Here is a 23,792-nt window from a genome sequence, read left to right as displayed (position 1 = left end):
CAACCACAGACATTTATTGTTTCATGGTTCTGGACTTGTAGACGACACCTGGGGTATCTCTTTGCCTTGTAGATGGCACCTTCTCCCTGTGTCCTCACATGGTCGTCCCACTGTGTGTCCATGTCCTGATCCCCTGTTCTTATAAGGACAATAGCCAAAATGGATTGAGGTCCATACTAATCACCCCATTTTACCTTAATTATACCTTTAAAGACCCTGTCTCCAAATATGGTCACATTCTGAGGGACTGGGGGCAAGAGCTTCAACTTATGAGTTTTGGGGGACACGTTTAACCCATAACAGTGTGTCTCACCGGGTCCTGTGGGCAATCAGCCTCTAAATTCCTCCCTAGCATTTTGGGCTTTTTTGGCTGTCTACTGATACTGCCGTTTTCCTGATCTCTGCAAGACTGTCTGCTGGTTGAATATTTGGGAAAGAGGACACAATTCAGTCTATAACATGCAAGCAACATGAATCATGTCTAAAATATCTCAAATTTGATTCTAAATAAGACTTGCTTTGGTGGAAAATTATGGTGGCTCTTTCCTCTTGGATGAGCGCAGCAGAGTGTTTGCCAGGTCGGTGGCCTGGCTAGTGGCCCCAGACCTGTCCCCAAGCTCCTCACCATCACAGGCTGCAGCCTTGAGACCAGGTGCTGGCCCAGGCTCGTTAATGCCTTTGCTGGCCAGCCTGAGGCGGCTCCTCCTTACCTGTTTTTCAAGCATGTGGTGAAGTCAAAAAGACAGCGAGGGTGGAGCGAGGGGTTGGGACATCCATAGAACAGGATGTCCATTTCCAGATGGTGTCAGCAGAGGCCAGACTAGGCTTGTAAACACCAAAGGGCACAGGGGAAGGGAAGGAGGAGAAAGAAGGATGAGCTAAGCAGTGTTTTTTTTTTTTTTTTTTTTTTTTTCTGTTTTGGGGTTTCTTATTAGCTCATACAGTTGCAAACTTACACCAAATAATGGTAACCCCCACAAGGCATTTCCATCTCTGCACTTCTCCAGTGCAGGTGGTATCCCCAGGACTCAGTCTTTGTTATGAACGGTCGCAGCTGAGTGAGGTCTAGTAACAACCAGAATCACAGAATATAAAGAAAATGGTGTTTCTTTGCACAGTCGACCTTGAGATCTGAGATTCAAACCCATCTCATTCCAGCAAGACACGAGGGGAGGGTGTCACCTGCTCTGGCATTACCCTGGAGAGGGAGTCTAGAGAGGCACTGGAGACCGCAACCGGATGGGTGACCGCGACCGGATGGGTGACTGCGACCGGATGGGTGACCGCCGTCTGCACTCCCTCCATTGACCTGCAACATTTTTGTTCATTGTCGTGAGCAGTAAGTGTGGCTCAGGGACACCCAGGGGAGAAGGCAGGGGAAGGCTTCCGCCCAACCGTACCCACGCTGAAGAGGAAGGAAAGCCGCCCATGCTCGGAGCAGGATGTGGTCCTCATGGGAGGCACCGCTGCCCCAGTGAGCCCATCGTCCCTGTCGGTACCCCGGGCAGCCTTCCCGGGGACCTTCCAAGAGACCCGGGGTGGCGTGGGCACGAACCTGCTGGTGGGCTGCACCCTCACTCACTGCTGTGTCTGCTCCACACTCCCTCCCGTTCAGGCACAGAGCGTTTTATCTTATCTCTCGTAAGATAAAACGAGGGACAAACACACCTGTCTTCTCTCAGGAGACAGTGCGACTGAAACGGCAGAGCCCACGATTGGGGCTGGCTTGGGGCTGGCTTCGGGGCTCCACCAAGGCTCCCGCAGCCCGAGCTCACTGGCCTTACTGCTACAAGAGCTCCCTCTACATTTTGTTCCCCAGTTTGCCAGCTGGTGACAGGGGACATCATGGTCGGCACTTCCCGCCCGTCTCTGCATTTGTCCTATAAAAGGCCACAGCCCCAAACTGCACGGGGAGGAAAAGAAGAAAGCTGGTCCATCTCTACCGTGCCAGGTGGGGTTTTGCCTGCAGTTTAAGGCACCATGTGCATGGGCCCTGGGAACAGGTGTGACCTGGGGGAAGGATGCCACTGGGGAGACCCCCCATCGACTGCTGGGTCAACTTCTTAAAGGTCAGAGCCACCATTTGTTTTTTTTTTGTTGTTGTTGTTGTTTTAATAGCTTTTGCTTTTTTGGCGGCTTCCCAGTATGAGGATCCAAACCCTGCACCTTGGTATTATAACACTCAGTTTTAACCAACTCAGCTAACCGGCCAGCCCACCACTGGGTTAACACCATCACAGGGCAGACTTCAGTTTGCTGGTAGACCTTCTCCTGCTTCCCTGTTAAGCCAGGGGATCCCACTCCTCCTATTTGCAAAGTCACCTTTCCCCCTCCACTCAATCAGAAGCAAGAAAAGGAAAATCCAAAACAGACCTGCACCAGGGGTGTATCCCAAATCCTTAGGCCTGGGCCCCTGTATAAGTGGCCCTGATGTGCTTGGAAGGACACGGGTTTGGTAGGCTGAAGAATGGCCCCAAAGTTGTCCATGTCCTAATCCCTGGGACCTGTGAATGTGTGACTTTACACGGCAAAAGGGATGTTGCTGGTATGGTTAGGGTAAGGATTTTGAGATGAGAAATGGTTCTGGATTATTGGGTGGGCCTGATGTCATCACAAGGGACCTCGTAAGAGGAGGCAGGAGGGTCAGAGGCGGGAGGTGACGTGACAGTAAAAGCAGAGGACAGAGAGAGAGACTGGAGGATGCTGTACTGCTGGCCTTGAAGATGGAGCAGGGCCACAAGACAAGGGATGCAGGCACCTCTAGAGGATGGGAAGTGCAGGACAAGGATGCTCCCCTGGAGCCTCCAGAAGGAACACAACTTGCTGACTGTTTTAGAAATTCTAACCTCCAGAACTGTAAGAGAATAAGTGTGTGCGTGTTAAAAATTTTGTGTTGTTTGCATTTATCACTAAGTTAGTGGGAACTGGTCACAGCAGCAACAGGAAACTGTTAACCTGGGGTGCTGACACCCAGGAGCAGGTCCCTGGTTTTGATCTAGTAGATGTTTTCTTGCACCATCTTACTGCATATTGCACCTATCTTAGCCTGTGTGGACATAGCTGAAGGGTGACAGAAACAGAAAGGAAACATGAGTGGGATCTTGACTATGAGAACACGTAGAATGAAGTGAATGTCTTCCTTCTGTGTGCGGGTGCTGAGCCTTTACTTCCTGGAGACGAGAGTCCCAGGTGTCATGTCCCCCAGGCCCCGTGCTGCAGACACTTAGCACACGGCCTGAGAGGTGGCGTCCTCAGCCAGCCATCTGCCTGCGCTCCCACAGCCCCGCCTGCAGGGTAACGGAGCAGCAGATAGGAGTTCAAAGATAAAAGCAGGTGGCAAATATTCTGGGATATAAAAGTGCGTTTTGTGCTTCTACGAATCACATGAGGAGAGACTAAGATACCTTGTAACTAAGAGTATCTTACAGCCTTTGTAAACAGTTTTCACTCTTCCTTATGAAGTTATGAAAAATGCAGAGGTGGCTCTTAGCTGCCTGAGATCCAGTTCCTCCAGTTAAACGCCGAGTTTGACCCGTGAGTAAGCGTCTTCACGGGCGGGTTTACCAGCTCCCACTTCCCTTCCTCTTTATTTTCTTCACAGAAGCACATACCCAGAGACGGGATCTAGAACAGAGTTTTAAATCATCCATTAATATTTTATAACAAGTCAATCAATTTTAGACTAGTTCTAAAGCCAACAGAGAGGCATTTCTATGCCATGATGTCCCCAAGCTGGTGTGGCTGCCTTGGAAACCACACCGACATCTACCACAGAGGTTGTCAACTGCAGACAATGTCTCCCCTCAATCATGGGACATTAGGTGATGTCTGGACACATTTCTGTTTGTCACAACGGGGGATAGAGGTGCTACTGACACCCAGCTGGTAAAGGCCAGGGGTGCCACTAAACATCCTACAACACACAGGACAGTCCCACCACAAAGAATTATCCGGCCCAGATGTCCACAGAGCTGAGGATGAGAACCCCAGTCTACCGCAGAAAGAGTGGCTTAGGCTCTCGCACTCAGCACTCAGCACCACTAACAGACAGAGGCACTGAGTTTTCAGACCCAATGAAAAGTAACAAGTGAGACCTCAGCCCTCAATTCCTTTATAAAGTGAATGTGTTGGAATAGAGTTTTGTTTTAAGGCTTTTTTGTTGTTGTTTACACATTTTGCTTTTCCTTTTTTCCTCCCCTTTTAAAAATATCTAGAAATTCCTTGGTCAGATGAAATTTGCAAAATATCCATCATGCAGGGTGCATCCAAGTGGAGGCTGGTGTTGACTCAGGCATGATTCTCTCCTTCTGCTTGTAGGGACTGTGGGAGGTGGGTGTTGTGGGGTGGGCAAGGGGAAGGTCGTGAACATTCCTTTTCCAGCTGCTTCTGGTTTGTGGACCCTCTTTCAGCACAGCCCCTTGATGAATTTCTGATATGCATGAACAAGTGCAGCTTATTCTGGGATGGGGATGGAGTGGATGCCAAATGGTCAGCATAAGAAAGTCCCAGTAGTTTGCAAATTCAAGGCTGGCATCTGGGGTTGGTGGAAGGGTCCCTGGAGTGGTTGGGGACTTATGGGATTTTGGAACAGCATCAACATGCAAGTTTAAGTCAGCATCTGGCAGGTGCAGAGCTACCACCCTTGTGGGTTACATGGGCCCCAGGAGAGCCTGGGGTTGGAGGGCTTTGCATGTGGGTAAAGGGCTGTGGGAAGAGGTACAGAAACAGGACAGGGTGTATAGGCAGGAGACACAGCGATGTTTGCAGGAACAAGAGTGACATTTAGGGAGCAGGCAGTGAGGGGACTGCTGGGAGAATTGCTCAGGAAAAGCTATGTGGATGTCTCCGTGTGTGGCCTGGGGTCCCAAGCCATTGTATCTGGACTGTGGTCAACCGGAAGGCTTGGGAATGTGTGGGCCATGATTGGGAAAGCTCAGCTGGGAGACACTTTGGAGGGGATGCATATTTCTACCCAGGCCGGGAGGAAAATGGGACAAGAAAGGAGATGTTTAGGTGTCTGACACTGAGATGCTGCTGAAGGATTATAACCTGCAGCTGGGAGAGCCTCCATGTGCTCGAGTCATTGACTCTCACCCTGTGGGAGGAAGGCACGCACTTTCTCTGGCAGGAAGTGGGCTCAGAAAGCCGAACACTTTGTGCAGGTGCATTGCTGGCAATAGTTGGGCCGGGCCTGAGGGTCTGGCTCCTTTGCAGCTCCCAGTCCCCTCAAGGGGCTCAGGGACCCCCCTCCTGCCCACACTTGTGGCAAATAAGCTGTGGCCAGCATGGTCTGGTGGCAATTTTGTGTGAAGGATACAGGTCAAGGACGCTCCTGTTATCATGGGTATTGTCTAGACCACCTCAGGCCAGCTGTGGGCACTGGTCAACTCATTGATGAATTTGATAAAAAAGATAAGGACTGTGGGCAAGCGCAGCCCTGAGCAGAGCCTCCAGGAGGGGAAAGAGCCATGTGAGCTCCTGCGTGTGCCCGCCTCCATTCATCCAGCAACTGGCCTCACCCTGCTTTGCTGGGTGAGGGTCGACAAGGTCTCCAAAGCACCCATTTACCATCTGTTTTCATCAGGTATTTGCATGGCCTGGCCCAGCACCTGGGCTGGCAGCTGCACAAGCTCAGGTTTCTTCCATGGCCAGATGACTGTAAAGGCAAGAGGGTCAGAGGTCCTTTCTGTCCATCAGTCCCCACCCCGCCAGGTCCCCAGAGGAGGCCTGAAGTCAGCCAGTAGTTGTCTGTTCTCTCCTCACCCATGTCACTTGCTTCTTCTGGTCCATTTGTCTTATGACCGGAGTGGCACAGACTTATGATGCGAGCTGACTTTTCAAAAACCCTGCCTCTTGTTTACCCTGAGTCATGGCCAACAACCAAAGTCTCCTTAATGATGAAGGTGACAAACTTCTCCCATCAGCCCCGCCTGAACTCGCCCCTTGCACAAGAGCAGGTGGGCACACTCCCAGGGGCTTGTGGGTCCCTGCAGCCCTGGGCTGGCCAGACACTTGCTTTTACTCTGAGAAGACAGTGATTTGATCCTGCATCTTTGGGGTGCTTGATGCTGTGGCCCAAAGAGACTAGAGTGGGCACGTACCTTTCTCACCAGCTGGGCAAAGTCCCCGCAGTCCCGGGGCGGCAGCCCAAGGAGTGGCCGTGTGCAGGAGTCCAGTGCCGAGCCGTGGCTCACGATCAGGATGGCACCCGCTGTGGAAAGAGAGAACACCAAAGGTCAAAGCAGCCACAGAGAATGCCTCTTATTTGACTGGGGGTCCCCAGATTCCTGATCTGATTTGCCTGCTGTAGATAGGGCATCTGGAGTCCACCGGCTGGGTGAGTGTCCCTCAAGTGACACAATGTGCCCCAGCCAGCTCAGGGGAAGGTATGGAAGCCAACACCTCTGTCTGGGCTTCATCCAGGACAAAGCAAAGCTGGCAGAGTTAGAGGAAGGTGGCCTGTGGCCAGGCCCAATGACTACCTAGGTTGCTCGGTCCTTAGTCTCCTTTTCTCCCTAGGAGGCCGACCTGAGTCATTTAGACATGCGTGATTCATGTTAACCCTGCTGCCCTGGGTCCCATCGGCACTCAGCCCTGGAATCGAGGGTCCTGGGGCCTGGGCAGTGGTGGAGTGTGTGTCTGTGCCCCGGGGTAGATACAACACTCTGTTGGCAGGAGAATGAGGGTGGGGGAGGGTGGGCACTAATAGGTTCAGAAAATTGGCCAATTTCCATCTCAGAGGTTAGACCCCAAACCCGGGGACGGTTTGCATCAAGGACAGCAGCACTTACTGTCCTGTGGGCTGGTGCTGACGATCTGTCCCATGCTCACTGCACACCTGTCCACGTATTCATCGTAGCTCTCGGCCAGCGCAAGCGAGGAGAGGGGAAACACAGGCCTGGAAGGAGGAGAGGGGTGGCTGCCGCCCTGGCCTGTTGGGTGGGGTGAGGATCTGCAGCTGTGATCAGCTGGGGAAGGGGAGTGCTCTTCCATGACAGCTCTGCCTCAAGGCAGGGCTCACGTGCAACAGGGAGGCTCCAGTTTGGGACTCAAAACTGGCAGAGGGCTGACGCTCAGTCCCCAGCATGCATTCTTACTGAATAGTGGTCAGGTTCTGTGGTGGCAAAGTCAGATGTGGTAGGAATGTGACAAAGACTCTCTCCTTGACTCTAGTCAGGCTCCTCCAAACCCTCTTCCTGAATAGCCCAGCCTTTGGCTTCTGTGTTTTTCCTTGCAGAGTCAGTTTTAGCAAGAAAATCCCCTCTCCCCCGCCCCGAGATATCTGATCACCCTCGATAATGGAGTGGGTTCCTCATCCCCAACCCCCCCTCCCCTCAGGCGATGTCTTGTCACCCTGGCCTGCCTTCAGCAAGAATTCTACCCTACCCTCTTAGGAAGTCCCCATCCGCTGACTCCACCCTGCTCCTTGGCTATAAATCCCCACTTTTCCTTGTATTCAAAGTTGAGCCCAATCTCAAAACTCCATTGCAGAGGTCCCTCTTGAATGAAGTTTTCTTTACCATTTTTAACAAGTGTTACACAATTTTTTCTTTGACAAGAACTAGAAAAACTCCAGCAGCCCAGAACTTGAGAATGACACACCTGTAATCAGTGTCGACATTAAAGTTTGCCTCTTTCAGCTCTTCCAAGGTCATGAGGGTCGGGGTGGTTTTGCTGTTCTCCCATTTTGTCCATTCAAAGATTCCAGGTTCCACTCTTATCTTAATTTTTTCCTCCAATTTGAGTTCTGGATTCAATGGAATACAAGCATTTATCATCCTCAATGTCCATGTTGGCTTTACATAAATAAAATAAGTCTCCTCCTTGGTCTTAGATTCCTGCACACGAATCTAAATAAAACCTTTCAAAAAATGTGATTTTTTTTTCTTGGCAAATATTGTTCTATGATTAAGCATGGCCATGCTATGTCTGAGACCAAAAGTGCTGGGCAGTTGGAAGGTATCAGAGGAGTGAGAACCTCCTTCTGTCCATCAGGAAGGGACAGAGTCTCCTAGGAGCTGGGGAGGCACCATGGGCAGCAGGCCCAACCTGGGGGCTCAACCTTGTCACCCGACACAACCCTACAGCGAAACCAGCCCCACATACCGCATCCTCTGGTCACGGCTGAGAGCGTGCCAAGTGAGGATGTGGCCAATCACGGAGAATGCTAGTCTGACAAAGCACCATCCTATAACACTTGTACCGGACTGGGCAATAGGGAAGGGGTGGAACATTCCAGAACATTCCTCAGAACTCACCCTTCCCAAGCATGTTATATCTTGACTAAAAAAAGACCTATAAAGTAAGGCCATCTCTTTTTGAGTGGGGGGAAAAAAAGTCCTTTTGGTTTTATTTGAAATGGAGAAAATGTCATTCAACTCAAATGCTGGAAATAAAATCAGTTCCCCAAATCAGCGTGCCTGCTAGCAGTTCTCGGAAGGCTGACTCGTAACAGCCTTATGGCTCTGATGGGGCCATTACTGTTGATCATCTGGTCCCCCTCCACTCCCTGCCCTCTCCCCTGGGAGAACAGCCACATGGCCAAGGCAGCTTGAGAAGCACACCGAAGTTCCCACCAACCTTCCAGGATGTGTTTGGCTGTCTGCACGCAGCGGAGGGCTGGGGAGGTGAAGACACAGGAGATTCTGATGCCGCTGTCCAGCAGGGCGTCCCCTGGAAAACAGTGGGTGGGAGAGGCCCCTTTCATAATTCCAGCTTCCCAGGGGCAGCTGAGTCCAGTGGTGGGCAGGGTCCTAAGAGGGCCCCAGATTTCTACCCCCTGTCACCATGTACACACCCTGCATAACCCCCTTGAGTATGGGCAGAACCTGTGACTATGACATCAATCGCCCCCGTGACTACATTACATAATATGGTGGAAGGAAGATGACTCCAGGTGGGCTCAACCAGGTCAGGTAAGCCCACTAAAAGCAGAGCTTTTCTCTAGCCAGTCAGAGAAAAGAAGTCGGAGAGGTGTGAAGCGAGAGGAATTTGGCATGTGAGACATTCTCCACTGCTGGCTTGAGATGGAGAGGACCGCTCGGCAAGGAATGTGAGGGGCCTCAAGGGGCTGAGAGCAGTCCGCAGCTAACAGCTGGCCCGGAAGGGACCTCAGTGTCACAGCCGCAAGGATCTGGATCCTGCCAACAGCCGGAATTAATCTGAAGGGGACGCAAGCTTCAGGTGGGGACTCAGCTCAGCCAACAGCTCGATTTCAGGCTTTAAGATGCTGAGCAGAGAGCCAGCCCTGCCCTGTGCAGGTCTCTGATCTACAGAACTGAGCTGACAGATGGGTGCTGCTTTAAGTTCATGGCAATTTGCTCTATAGCAACGGAAAACTCGAGATCAGCTGAAGTTCATGGAAGGACAAGCCTGTAAACCACGTTTCCTACTGTCATTACTGAGCCCAAGTCCAGCTGCCCACCACCAGAGAGAAACAAGTGGCTCAAAAGTCAAATGCTGGGAAAAGGGGAGGCGGCTTTGTCCAGGACAACCTCCTGGACAAAGAGAAACCAGAGGCTAAACCACCTCCCCAGGTTGTCCTGGACAAAGCTGCCACCCCTTTCCCCAACATTTGACTTTCGAGCAGATTGTTTCTGCTTGGTCACAGGCAGCCGGACTTGGTTTCGGTGATGGGTGTGGTAACAGATTCTGTAGAGCCAGCCAGGGGCTGAGTGTCCTGGGTGGCCTATGCAACCCCCCATTTCCAAGGGTGGAACAAGAGGCCACAGCAGCAGCTAGGGCTCAGCATTCATGCTGTGGGAGCGAGCTGGGCCCACCCGTGGGTGCCCACGGCCTGAAGTAGGCCAGCCGGTGGCTGGGAGTTCTGGGATTTTCCCAGCAGCTGCCTGTTTGTTTCAGGAAAGGTTCCCTGATTTTCCAGTGGTGGCGATGACCACCAATCCTTGCCTTTTAGTTGATAAAGAAGGCAATGTTAGTAAAAGAGTCTAGGACTCCTAGCTGGTAGGTCACACTGGTGTGCACACCAGGAGCTTGTTTTCTACATGGCGTGTGTGCAAATGAGCTAGCTTGGTATTTGGAAATAGCTGCAGATGTATGGCCAGCACTTTGTCTGTTTGACTTTTCCCTGTGTGTGAGTGTGAAGGTGAGACTATTGTCACAGATACTTCTCCCCAATCCTGGATCAAAGTCCTTTGGGCCATATTTAGGAGACTGGAAGCTTTTAGTTAGGCACCCATGACTGAAAGTAGAATGGCTTTTTATAGCAACACTGCTCGGCCAATGTATGTGTTACATTCTGAAGAGAGATGACCACTGAATGGAACTCTAAATTACTACACCGTACTTCAGCTTGTATTATTTTGTCAGTGATCTGGGAAATGGGTAATGAGAGCTCCACATTCCTTCAGCTGCATCCTACAGAACTGGTCTGAGTTTCTCGTGGCAAGATTGGGAAACAGAAACTACGATCCAGAAAGTTATAATTGGCTAGGTCTCTGGACAGAATCCATCTATCTGTGCACACAGTTAATCCAAAACTAACAGAGACTATCTCAAAGCTTAAGAAGTTCTTCACATAAAATATAAAATAAACAGCCAGGAAAAATTGTTGAGAACCTTTTCTATAGAAAATTTTTTGGTTTAACATATAATCTTGCAGGCAAAGAAAGGATGAGCTATTTTCATAAATAATCTAGGGATAAGTGTTAAAAATTAAATAAATTAGATAAATGCAAATGGGATAAACATTCATAAATAATTACTAGCATATGGCAGATAGTTCAAAACTGCTTGCTTCCTAAGTTTTCACTAAAAATTAAGGTTATTAAGAATTGAAAGTCTAACCAGTATATATAATTCTGCCAAAAATTAGATGTTTTTAATGAGAAAAATGATAAAAAAAGACATAAAATGTGCTCTTTATTTAATATAATAATTTTGTCTAAAGTGAGAACTTATCAGAGGTTGTTTCAAAAGGTAAATTTAGGGAGGAAAAAGAAACAAGATAGAAAGGAACCAGTAAGCAGGAGAAGGGGAGATGTGACGAAAGCTATGGATATGAAGATGTAGTTTTGGTTACGAACGTTAAAAAGAAAAGAGAATAATTTTATATAAGAAAGAATCTTGTGTAGCAAATTTTTGTCCTAAAGCAAAATGACTGGTTATTTAGGAAAGAATAAATATAGAACAAAGCAGAAAGTCTAAAACAAGTCGTGAAAATGTTTGAGTAGGTTGGAATAATGGTTTGTGGAGGTGAATTTATGAAAGAATTTTGTGTGACTAAGTTGGCTATAATTAGAAGGGAATTATTTCTAACTCTTTCTAAAGATGGAAATTTAATATTAAAAAGACACTGATACAGAACTAAGTGTCCCCCCATGTCATAACAAGTTTTTCTTGAAATATTGATCTGCTCTTAGTAAAATTGCAAGAGGTTTTGATTTTTAATTCTAAAGGCTGTTTCATTAACAGCCATCTTCTAAACTACAGTTTCTATTTTGCCATATTTCTTCCTGAGATTCATTTAATCTCCCTATTTTCAGGTTGGGAATGCTGTCTTTTTCATTTAGAATAAGAACTTTGTTTCTTGAGGGAAAATCTTCCTCTCAAAGCTTCTTAGATTCATATCTCAGAAGTTCACTTTTGCTGTCCGTGATCTGCGGGTTATAACTGCCAGCAGCCCCCACTGTCTCCACCCTTGCAAAGGTCTAGACAACTTTCTCTTTCACTTTTTCATCTGCTAACTCTGCTTTTATCATCTGATACCGAAATGTCCTGTCTTGAAGGTCTAGAAAAAAGCAGTGTTTTCCCTCTAGTATAATGTGATTCTGTACCCTTGGCTTTTTCTTCGTGTGTTTGAATTGCTGCTCCCATAACCTGGGACACTTTCTTCCTATGTCTGATTAAATTCAAAACAACTTTCCGTTAAGTCTGATTTGCAGGTTAGCTGAACAGGCTTCCTGTAAGGAGAACAACCACACTGCAGGTTATCTTCACCTTCTTGGTAAAAGGCCTAATGAACAAAGATTTTGCATTTTATCAAAATAATTTCCTAGGTTGTCTTAGCTAATTCTGATTATGTGAAAAACTGAGCTTTGAAAATGTTAAGGTTACTTTCTGGGTTGCTTTTGAAGTTTCTGTATTATCACTTCAGTTGAATGAATGACTATTATTTCACAGTGACCCATGATCCTGTTTTGATCAAATATTTCATTCTTTTGACATTCTTGATGGGCTTCCATTTTCACCAATATTTGACTTTAACGTCTTTTGTTTCTCTTTGGTGGAAGGCAGCCAGACTTGGGTTCAGTGATACTATGATATCAGAAGCCCTGCTCTTTGGGAAAGAAAGGAGTCTCTACAGTGCAGAAACTACACGGTACCCGAGCCAGTGAGGATTTAGTGGAGGCTGTTATGGGTTGAATTGTGTGTCCCCCTCCGAAGAAGATATGTTGGAGTCCTAACCCCTGGTAACTCAGAATATGACTTTATTTGGAAATAGGGTCTTTACAGAGTAATCAAATTAAAATTAGAGTGAACACCTCAATTAAGTTAAAATTAGTGTGTTGCCGAATCCAATGACTGGTGTCATTTAAAAAAGGGAAAATTTCAAAACAGACCTGTTTAGAAGGAAGATCTTGTGAAGAAGATGGCTATATGTAAGCCAAAGAGAGAGGGGCCCAGAGCAGATCCCCACTCAGCCTTCAGGAGAACCAGCCTTGCTGATACCTCGACCTGGGATTTCTAGCCTCCAGACTGTGAGACGATAAATCTCTATTGTTTAAGCTGCCTGGCTGTGTAATTTGCTACAGCAGCCCCAGCAAACTAACAGAGACCATTGCCAACCATTGCCCACACAGACACCGATTTGCAGAGACTCCCAAATGCACACTTGAGAGATGTGCAAACGTGAGGATTCAGGTGTGGAGCACAGAAAGGTGCATGCACACAGCACACATGTCCCCACTCTGCGTCCGTGACCCCTTAGTGGGAGCTTGAAATCAGCTGTAGTGTGTGCACAGTATTTTCACCACTGAAATCAGCAAATACTGTAAGTCAGGGCTGCCTCACCCTGCCTAGAGCTGGTGGTTAAACATTACAAGTGCACCACTAGGTGAGGAGCCAGAGAGCTGAGTGCTAGCGAGTACCTTCAATGAACCACCCGTATGACCTAGGATGCCCCTTTGCCTCTTTAGATTTGACGTACTAATTTTTAAAAATGAAGGTCAGATGAACTCAGTGGTTTTTCTGTTCCAAAAATTCAGTTGTGCAGACCCAGAACCCCCAGACATAAAACAAAAGCCCATAGTGCCAGATTTTGACATAAAATCAATGAGGGATGTGTTTTTTAATTTCTGAAATGACACCCTTGGTGCACAGAGTGGTTGTTGAGTTTTTCTCCCCTCCTTGTTCTTTCCATGCCTGTCTTTCATTCCTCCTGACTTCCCCAACCATCCATTCCTGGATCAAACCTCTGCACTTCCATTTACTAGCTGTGTGACCTCAGGTGAGTTACTTAGCCTCTCTGTGCCCCAGCTCCCTCATCAGCAGAGTGGGATAATGCTAACCCTGACGTCAAAGAGCATGCCGTCAGGGCTCAGTACCCACCAGCTATGTTCATCACCATTATTATTGTTACTCTTCCTATCCGATGGCGCTCAAACGTGCCTGCAATTCTGGACTGGAAAATCCCACACGACGACAACGGTGGATCATTCTCAAAGTCTGTGATGCCGCTGCTCCGCCTGGGCAGGCTGCAAGGGAAGTTGAGGTCCGGCCTGTAGTATTTTCCTAAAGCACAAGTGAGCACCAGATACTCAGTTCCGTCAGGTTAGGGCAGATTTCTCCTGCAAAACTCCCAGGATCAAGATCCACATCACAAGCAAGGGTATCACTTAAATTTCTGTCAACTGTTGCTGTTTCTCGAATGTGCTCTGTGATATGGATTCAACTTGAGGAGAAATGCAGCTCTGCCATGCACACAGCATTCCTCTAATACAGAAAACTTAGTTTCAGCTGCAGGAACTGCGAAACCCTCTTTGTCCTCCCGTAACCCCTCATGAAGATTCGCTCACACAGTTTTCCTGATAAAGAACCGTGTCTCCGTGGCTGATTTAGCTTAACTTGACATTCATCCCGACTTGGCATCAATTAGTTAGGTGAAATTTGGCCCCTTCCCATACACAGCTTTAAGTGCCTTATATTGCATAGGGACACAGAATTCTGTCAATTGCTCAAAGGCGTGGCTAGAAACCAGGTGGATGGTGCTGTATTTCACTTTGAGTCTGACCTTGAGTTCTAAGATGTGACAGTCTATGACACTAGCTACCTGCCCTTCTCTAGTTATGAAGTGTTCATTTCAGGCTCATATTTAGGAAGAGCTGGAAGAGTTTTACTGGTCATCCAGGAATTCTTAAACTGTGTTAAAGGAGCTCTTATCAGGAAAAAGGGGACAGTGATAGAGTTGTGATGAGTTGCTAAAAAGCACTGGTCTAGAATCCAGTTCTCCTGAAATCCTTTTCCTTATGTATGGCAGATGTTCAGGTTATTTTACTCAGTTTGGAGGCTCTGAGCCTCATATCTATCAAAAGGGAAAATGGCAGAGTCACTGCATTGAGTCAGTGAGATGATGCCCAGTGCCTGGAGCCTGGTGCCCAATGAGCGGCCAGCAAGTGGTAGGGCTGGTCTCATCACCAAAATGATCCACTGTCCTCACAGAAGATGCCATGCCACACCAACCCTCCAGTGCACTCTGGTTTGCCTTCATATCCTCCCAAGTGACCCCAGACCTTCTGTCCACCAGGAGGTTCTGGCAGCCACACGGACGTTCTGAGACCTGCCCAGCCATTTGTGAATTCACCCAGCCGGCTTCCTCCAGCCCCCAGCCCTTAATGACACAGAGGGAGGCAGCTGGCTATTTTGTGCACCTTGTAAAACCCACTCCGGATTTTTCTGAAAAGTTCCTCCCTGGCATTTCCATTGGAAGAGACTCTTATGTGAGCCACAAGCTTTGAAGTCCTTTATTAAATGCCAGTCTTAGCTGTGTTCACTGGAAAGGTGGTTTTTACATTTTTTTCCAAAGAGAAGAATGTCCATCAGTTATATTGTATTCTCAAAGGCATCTGTGATCCAAAAAATGTTAGCCTGCTCCACCTAGGTCTTTTGTTCTCACTGACACTTTATCTGGGGTCACTCTGGGAGGCAGAAGGCAAAGCTCAGAAGAGGACCAGGAAGTGGGGACAAGGTTAGGTCCTGATGGGTGCAGAGTGTGTATAGAATACGGGGTGCCCTAGGCCAGCCCCACTGAGAAGTGAGGCACCATGTGAGCATGTGGGCATGGGCCAGAAGTGAGCTGAGTCAGACGACAGGCAGCAGAGTCCCTCAAACCTCTCCTGTGTTCCCTGGGGAAGGCTACAGCCAAATACCCCGCTGTAATTGATTGAACGATGCGATACATGAAATTCAGACTAATTAGATGTCATTATCCACCTTTTCAAGGGCTTCTTTACCTTATAAAGAGATCCATGAGGAGTTTCCCTTTAGCTGGGAATTTCTAGTGCTTTTAAAATATTTTCCCTTACAGATGACTTGATCTTTTGTCTAGATGACCAATTTTTTTTTTTTTTTTTTCTGTGAAGCCCAAGAACTATTTTTGGTGTTGATTGTTTTGCATTGGTTCCCTCCTCGCTGACATGGTGTGTCATTTCAATCTATCGCTTCAATACTTGTTTTATTACAGGAAAACTTCTTATAACACATTTGAAGGCCACTTCATCCGCATGTCCACCTATTGTCTTACTGTTTTTTCCTTAAGCATTTGTGTGTCTACCTGATCTTGTTTTACAGAGATAACCATATTATTAGTTCTGTGGGTTTGTGGAGATATGTTTGGTCATGACGTTATCTGCTCAGAATTTTTCTGGTGTGTGCTTATCATCTGTAATGGTTTTCTCTCCCTTTTTTGGGCCTGCTGGGTTCCTGGAGGGATCTCAAAGGGCTCGACTAGCCTAGCAACAGTGAATGGATCTTATTACTGTGTTCAATACCTTAATTTGTACATCTATCCATGGCTTAGACATTGAGACACTATGGGCTTTCCATCAGGAGATGTGCACTGACAGAGACCTTGGTCATCAGTACAGAGGTTGGCTTGGGAGTATGGGCATTTGTAAGAACTGTTCTTAGCCCTTGGCATTCAGCGGGCAAAGTTAGGATGAACAGAGACATACTCAAGAATACGTGCATCTGTTAAGCAGCACAGCCTTAAACTGTAGGGAGATGACCACAGCAGTCAAGTTCAGCTTGGAGAGCTTCCGAGACGAGATGGAGGGAGAGGGCATGGGGAAGCAGCTGCAGGGCTCAGAGGCCGCAGGTCAGGGCGACCTGCTTAGCAGTGACGCTGCCCACACTAACCTGGTACCCGTGTGCTGTGAGGGTGGCAAGAACTGTCTGCACACTCACACCAGTTGCCATGTGAACTCTCAACCACAATCCCCCTTTTCCACAAAGCATTCGGGGCAAGTTGCCTGTGGACGGCACACACGCTCAGATGCACACCTAACGCACCTCTGGAGAAAGATGCAGCTGTGTACATTCCACACATGCAATTGTGCACAGCCATTCGAAAGGACAGGGCCATAGGGGACCTGGCAGCATCTAAGGTAATTGAGAAGGTATCTTATTCGTTAGGTCCACAGCATTTCTGCCTGCGAATTCGCCTGGACTGACCTACCATCTGCGGTGGAACACTGCTGCAGCCATGACTTCCCGAAGATCTGGTCCACTCTCTCCCCGTGGCGTACTACCAGCACGCTCTTCCTCGCGATCGTGGCCTGGGAGGATGGAAGCAGTCACAGGCCATTTAACACCCACATCATCAGACCTCACAGACAGCACCTCTCCCAGTAATCAACTAAGCCGCGCAATATGCAAAATTCAAACTAATTAGATGTCATTATTCACTTTTTCAAGGCCAGCAGCCGGCCTGGAGAGGGCATCTCCTCCGTCGCTGGTCAAAAGCTACAGCCCATTCTGCCCACGTCATTACCATGACAGAGGTCTAGGAACTGGAGGTGGGAACCTCTTTAATTCCTTCTGACTTCTTATTTTCTAGGTGTTATAACATCCCGAAATGAAAAGAGACAGGATTGGCCTACACCATAACACATCCACTTTCCTTCTTTTCTGTCTCTTCCGAGTCCTTATCCCTCCACAGTGACATCTTAGGACATTACATGTATCTGTATCTGTATCTGTATCTGTATTTATACCTGTATCTACATTATAATATATATTATTATAATACATAGATATTATCTATCTGCTTTTCTGTCTACCTGTCTCTCAAGACTCCTCTTTTGCTAGCACTCTTCCTCTTCCAGAGAGCCCTCCAGCACTGCCCCGTGTTGGCACGTCAAGGGGTGGCTCTTTCCTGGCATGCAGGTGCATGTTCCGCTTCTGAGCACCAAGGGGAGAAGCCCCCATCCATCCCCCTTGCTGCTTGCCCACAGCTGGCCATCCTTTGGCTGAGTGTTGGGGGAAAATTAGTGTTTTATTTGACTTTATTTATCTCATCTTAGTGTGAGAGTGGCCCTGGTGGAGGCCAGTAGCTCCTGGCCGTGACATAGCAGCTCTTTAGAGCATTCCTCCCGTGCTTCAGGCAGACCCCAAAATGACCCTGTAGCCTTGCAGTTGCAGGGCGCTGTCCGTCCCTGTTCTTGGGGAGGCCTGTGCTTTGGCGAAGTGACCTGAGGGCCACACTTCAGGCAGTGATGTGGGCTATCCTTTAAGAGGAGGTTCCTATGTGTGGAGTGGTTGGTGGCCTGTCCTCGGGGGAGCTGGGGCTGGCCCTTCTTGTCCCTATGTTGTGGACAGCTGTGGGACGGAGGGGATGGCCTTGGCAGAAACCCACTGAGAGTGAGATAGAAAGTGAGTGAGAGCCGAGGACGGCCCCTGTAAGCTCAGTGCAGTGTTCTGAGGCCAAGCCACCCAGAGGCCACTGGGAAGGACAGTGGTGGGGAGCATGAGCCCTGCTCAGGGAGCCCAGAAACAGCTGGAACCCTTGAGGGAGATGCTGAGCTTGGCTGCTACCCTGGAGGGCACCACTAGGCCAGCATGATGTCCACACTACACTTACTTCTCTAGCCCCAGGGAGCACCACCCCGCGCCGGGCCCAGGCTGTCTCAGGAACTCCGGGGATGGAAGGGAGAGGAGGACACCAGGGCAGGAGGCAGCTCAGGTGGCCCTTTCTCTGCCCCTACTTCGTCTTTGGCCATGTAGCTCTCTGGGTTAAAATGAGAGAGCTAGTATTTTCTGTGTTTTGCTACCAAGTGGGGTAAGGAAGGGAGGTAAGGAGACGTGTCCTCCTCAGCAGAAAGCCCCAGGCAGCAGCCTCAGAACTGTGCTCTGATTTCACCCACATCCTAAAGAGGAAAATGCAAATACCCTTCACATCTAAACACCCCAGCGAGGAGGGCACTCACTCAGCCCAGCCGGTGCTGCAGACCTTTCCTGCTGGGTCTGCCTCTGCTAACAGTGATGGAGATTCAGGGTCTGCACCAACTCACCGCTTCCTCTAGCAAGGGTGGCCCCCAGCAATGTCCCACACACTGGGAAGTGGTTGGGGATTGCTGGGAAGGAGGGGACACCAGAAAGGAGGGTGGGGGGCAAGCGGCCCTGCCTCACCACCACGACGGGCAGCTCCTGCCAGATGCTGCCATGGCCTGTAGAGTCCTCAATCACCTGCACAGGGCACTACTTCCAACCGCTCAGGGCACCAGACTATTGGTGCTGGCTCTGAGCACCTTTGCACAGACTGTGGTATCCGTGAGCCGATGGAAACCTTTGAGGTCTCCACGCTCTCACTTTCTCAGGGCCAAGGGCTGAGTCTTCCAAATGGGCACACAGAGAAGGCAAACCAATGTCAGCGCTGCCTCTTGCTGGAGGGCTGCAGGCACTCAGTTCTGGACACCCCTGCCTCCTTGGCAGCGCTCCAGGGGAAGCCTTGTCTATCCCGTTGGAGCTGTCCCATAACTTTGACGTGTGGTTGGGCAGGGGTTGCCTGTACCCACACCTAGAGGCTTTCTCCCCCTGAGAATGAAGATTAAAATATCTGTCCCATTCCCCTGCTGAGGGCTGATCTGAAAGTAGGTTGCAAGACATACATGTGCTCGGAACCTCGGTCCGCCTAGCCAGTCTCGAGGCATTGTCAATGCGCTGGGCCGAGGTTTCAGAATTGGGGCATTTTCTTCCCTGCAAGAGCCTGAAGCATTTGAACTTTAAATGTGGAGTGTCTCAACAGGAATATAATAAAGCAAAAGAAAGGTCTGTGGGGAATGGAGTGGACTAGCCCTGGGGTGCATGGGACGAGGCCGGGCTACACTGGCTGCCTAGATGGAAGAGCCGCATTCGGGGCCTGGGGCTGCCTTAACAAGTTACCACAGTCCAGGGGACACAAAACAATGGAAATATACACCTCACAGTTCTGGAGGCTGGGAGTCCAAAGTCAAGGTGTCTGCAGGGCTGAACTCCCTCAGAGGCTCTACAGGAGAGCCTGCTTCCTGCCTCTTCCAGCTCTGGTGGCCCCAGGTGTTCCTTGGTTTGAGGCCACTTTGCTCTGACCTTGGGCTCTGTGTTCGCATGGCCTCCCCTTCTGCTGAGTGTGTCAGATCCCTCCCCTGGTTCTCTCTCATAAGGACACATGTGATTGGGTTTAGAGCCCCCCTGGACTATCCAGCATAATCTTCTCTTCTCAAGACCCTGACCTCAAACCCATCTGCAAAGACCCCTTTTCTTCATTAGGTCACACTCACAGGCCTCAGGGATTAGGATTTTGTATCTTTGGGACCATCACTTGGCCCACCACAGGTGCGCTGTACCAAACCTGCTGCCACAGTTTTCTTACTGAACGGTAGGGGTAATATCAGACCAAGAGAGGGGTCCAGTTCAAGGGAGACGTATGTTCTGTTTTCGTCCATTTGAAGCACCAGTGAGTTTAGACACAGGCTGAGCTACAGTGCAGACTTCCATTCCGGACTCCCCCTCCTTCCATCTGGAAAGGGGGACAGCTCTGGGGAGAGCCCCTGGTCAGTGCCTGCTCTCTCCCCACTGAGGGTGGTGAGTCCAGCCTCTGCCGTGTCTCTGGAGTCTGGCCGGTCTGGGGAGAGGAGCCCTGTTTCTGTCTGGAAATAGCTGGCAGTATCTAAATCCCAGTCAGTGACTCTTCAGCTCTGGGCCATTTTTCTCTCTGACTGAAAACTTGGCCAAAGAGGATCTGTGCTGCCTCCCAGTGTCCCATGTCCTGTGCTCATCTCCTGTTTGGGTAAGCTCACCCCAGCCCGGAGGGAGCTTTAGGGGCTGAGGAACTCTTGGGGAAGGATGTTGTATTCCTCTAGAGCTGCAGTGACATAGGACAGCAGGCAGTAGCTTCAGCAACAAGCATTTGTCCTCTCACACTCTGGAGACTGGAAGTCCGAGGTCAAGGCTGGGCAGGGCTGGTGTCTCCTGAGGCCTCTCTCCTTGGCTGCAGACGGCGTCTTTTTCCCATGCCCTCACAGGGTCATCCCTTTGTGTGTGTCTGTGTCCTGACTTCCTCTTCTTCTAAGGACACTAGTCAGATTGGATCAGGGACCCTCCTAATGGCCCCGTTCAACCTTAATTACCTTTTAAAAGGCCCTGTCTCCAAATATAGTCACATTCTGTGGTGTTGGGGATTAGGACTTCAACACTTAAATTTGGGGGGGACACAGTTCAGCCCATAGCAGAGGGTGAGCTTTGGACTTAGGGTGATTCAGTAAAGATTAGCTGTAGGTACTGCATGCCCCCTCCCTTAGGGGTTCCTTTATCAGGAAGGGTAAAGCTTCAGAGCAGAGGGCTGACCTGCTCACCGCCCAGACCGCAGGCAGGGGATGCAGCCCTGCTCACTGCCTTCAGGGAGGGGCTGCCTGTTCTCAGAGTCCCTGCTGGGCAGTTTGTGCTCCTGGGTGTGCCCCGTGTGGGCAGCAGGGCTCAAGGTGCCCCAGACCCTGACCCTGAGGCTGCTGGCCCCCTTGGCTAGGAAGCACAGGCTCCTTGTCTTGCCCAGTCCTGCCTCAGAAGGTGAGAAGCCGAGGCCCCAGGGGGAGGTGACTTCTTTGGGGTCACTTGGCTTCTTAATGAGGAAATTGGGGTGAGAACTCAGGATCCTGGGAAGTGCTGTGTCCCAGTCTCTTCCCTGCCCTGTGTCCCAGTGCCATGACTCATGCCACCTTCAGGAACATACAGACAGGTGCTCACAGCCCTGGAGGGGGTGACTCTCTGTCTGCCTGGGGCAGACCAACAAGGGCATGGACCCCCAACACCTCGGCATGGCTGGGAAGAGCCCCTTGCTGATCTATGCCTGAGTCCGTGCTCTAGGGCAGCAGGGAGGATGTGTCTATGGAACAAAAGCAATACCTGAGAAGCTGTGTCTGCCATGGAGTTAACGTAAAGTTGGATTCTATTACCTGCAGAGCCTGCACATTGCTAGCACTCCTTGACGCCTGCGGAGGATGAAATTCCCTGTTCCATCTGCTGCTGGCTTCGCCATCCTTTCTGGAGTTCAGGTCCACCGCTAGACTGAAGGTGTAAGTCCTGCAGGGAAGAAAAGAGAAAACAGGAGGCATGAACAGAGATGTGATCGTGTTGTTGACGTAGAAACACAGCATCCGGTCACAGACGTGCTTGAGAATGCCCATGACAGCCTCGAAGACAAGTTTACTGTGAAGAGGAAACGAACAGCGTGTGTGGGCACTCAGGACACAGTCCGTGTGGACTATGTGTTGTCTCAGCCCCATCATCGCCGCCTGTGCTGCAGCTGTGCGTGTCAGCTCGGCCAGGCCACGGTACCCGGATATTTGGTCAAACAGCATTGTAGATGTTTCTGTGAAGGTATTTTTTAGATGAGATTAACATCTAAATCAGTAGACTCTGAGTAAAGCAGATGAACCTCCATAGCATAGGTAGGCCTCACTCTGTCTGCTAAGGCCTTAGGAGAAAAGACCCAAGTTCCCTGAGGAAGAGGGAATTCTGCTCCAGGCCATCTGTGGTCTCCAGCCCGCTGGCCTGCCCTGCCCTGCAGATTTCACACTTGCCAAGCCCTCAGTTTGGATCTCTCTCTCTCTCTCTCCATCTTCTATTGCTTCTGTTTCTCTGGAGAACCCTGATTAATACACTGTCCTCTTAGATTCTCCTAAAACAGTCAGAGGTGTGCAGATAGACACAGCTGGGATGCAGGGATGAATGAATGCAGGACAGACACATGAAAGAGCTATGGGGAAGGAGTAGATGTGTTAGTGGGATGGTGGGTACAAAGAGCATCCAAAGGGTTGCAGAGGATGAGGAAATCGCTGCCTGACAACAAAGCAGAAGTGCCATAGAGTGGGCAGGTGTTCGGGAGCTCTGGGGACTACTGAGGGGAAAGACCACAGCCAGTCAGAGCAATGAGAACTCCAGGCTCTGGAATAAGAGGAGGTGATGGTGGGGTCCCCAAAGTGAGTGTGTCTGACAGGAGCAGGCAGGGTGTCCAGAGGAAGAGAGTGAATAAAAACCAAAGAGCCGATGGTCACACAAATCCTCCTTGCAACAGCAAATGATCAATTTCTCTAGGAGAAAATTCATTTTATGAAAGGAAAGATTTTTGTAAATTCTATGTAAAAACAGTCTACAATCATAGTCCATGGCTGCTCACAAATTTCCTCACCAGGAGCTCAGAGCTATTTCTTGGGTTGTATTAGGCATCAAAGTCCTTTTTCCCACCCGGTATTTTCCAGTAACATTTCCTCCTTGCTTTCAGCTAATTCTAGCATTTTGAATTTCTAATTCCATTGGGGGAGCTCAGAATATTTTATTCTAGTTGTTATTAAAAACACGGAAAAAGGGGCAAATTAAAAAAGAAGGAAAAGTAACCATAATCCTCTAGCCCAGTTAACCATGGAATCTTATTTTATTTCCCTCGTCCATCCACATTTAGGAGTGTTTCCTTATGATTTTTAGAGATTGGATCCAGTTTTTCAGGAAAGTAAATTGTACAGTCTAGTAGAAGGTAGTTAGTATCGTGCACTGAAATAGAGCGGGAGCAGCTGGGTTGGGGGCAGCTGAGTTGGAGGCAGGTTGCAGAGTAAAGAGGTTGTCCCACAAAGCCTCTGCAGGCAAATGGGAAAGCCCAGAGGGAGGTGAGTGCACAGGGCATGCAGGTGTGCAGGGCACCCCAGGCAGAAGAGACAGCTGTGCAGGGGTCCAGCCCCCTGGAGGGTTTGGGGAGCAGCAAAGGGACAGTGTGGCTGGAACAGTGTGAACTAAGGAGAGAAGAGCGCAGACCAGGAAAGACAGGACATTTGTTGGTGTCAGAACCCAGGCTTGTGAGGGCTCTTGCAGGACTTGTGCTCAGAGGCAGAGGGGGTGATTAGAGGGTTTCAATCCCACAGCACCTGGAAGGGATCACTTTGGCCTCACGGTTGAGACTAGACCACAGGGTCCAGGGCAGAGCAGCGAGCCCATGGCTGCAGTCCAGGTGACCAGGTGGGAGCAATGGAGGGGTGAAGAATGGTCAGATTTGATTGTATTTTGCATGTGGAGCTAACCACATTTTCCGATGGATCCCATGCAGAACCTGAGAGAAGGTGAGGAGTCAGGGAGACTCCAGGCTTTTGGCCTGAGCAACTGGAGAGAGCACATTGCTGTTGAATGAGATGGGGAGACTGTGGGTGGAGCAGCATTTGGGGAAAAGTGCTGGAGTTCAATTTTGGACATCTTACGTCTGGCATGTCTACATGCAACCCACATGGAGCCACAGAGCTGGCTTTGGACAAGTGTAG

The 23,792-nt window shown here is 49.4% G+C and overlaps 1 protein-coding gene across 2 annotated transcripts in view; it reads right to left on the bottom strand.

Moving 5' to 3' along the window:
* Positions 1-3,486: 3,486 nt before the first annotated feature.
* Positions 3,487-23,792, bottom strand: part of UBASH3A (ubiquitin associated and SH3 domain containing A) — a 37,938-nt gene continuing 17,632 nt past the window's right edge. The window contains exons 7-14 of one of the 2 annotated variants that reach the window (XM_063114178.1): positions 21,444-21,570; positions 16,694-16,793; positions 13,630-13,752; positions 8,581-8,673; positions 7,603-7,747; positions 6,792-6,898; positions 6,102-6,211; positions 3,487-3,624 (exon numbers count right to left, since the gene is read on the bottom strand). In XM_063114178.1, coding sequence (XP_062970248.1) covers positions 3,487-3,624; positions 6,102-6,211; positions 6,792-6,898; positions 7,603-7,747; positions 8,581-8,673; positions 13,630-13,752; positions 16,694-16,793; positions 21,444-21,570 — 943 coding nt within the window. The remainder of the gene's footprint in view (positions 3,625-6,101; positions 6,212-6,791; positions 6,899-7,602; positions 7,748-8,580; positions 8,674-13,629; positions 13,753-16,693; positions 16,794-21,443; positions 21,571-23,792) is intronic. The other variant, XM_063114187.1, reaches the window with a different exon arrangement.

This window comes from Cynocephalus volans, chromosome 1 (genome assembly GCF_027409185.1).
Source record: "Cynocephalus volans isolate mCynVol1 chromosome 1, mCynVol1.pri, whole genome shotgun sequence".
NCBI classification, from domain to species: Eukaryota; Metazoa; Chordata; class Mammalia; order Dermoptera; family Cynocephalidae; genus Cynocephalus; species Cynocephalus volans.
This window is presented reverse-complemented; position numbering and strand designations above follow the sequence as displayed.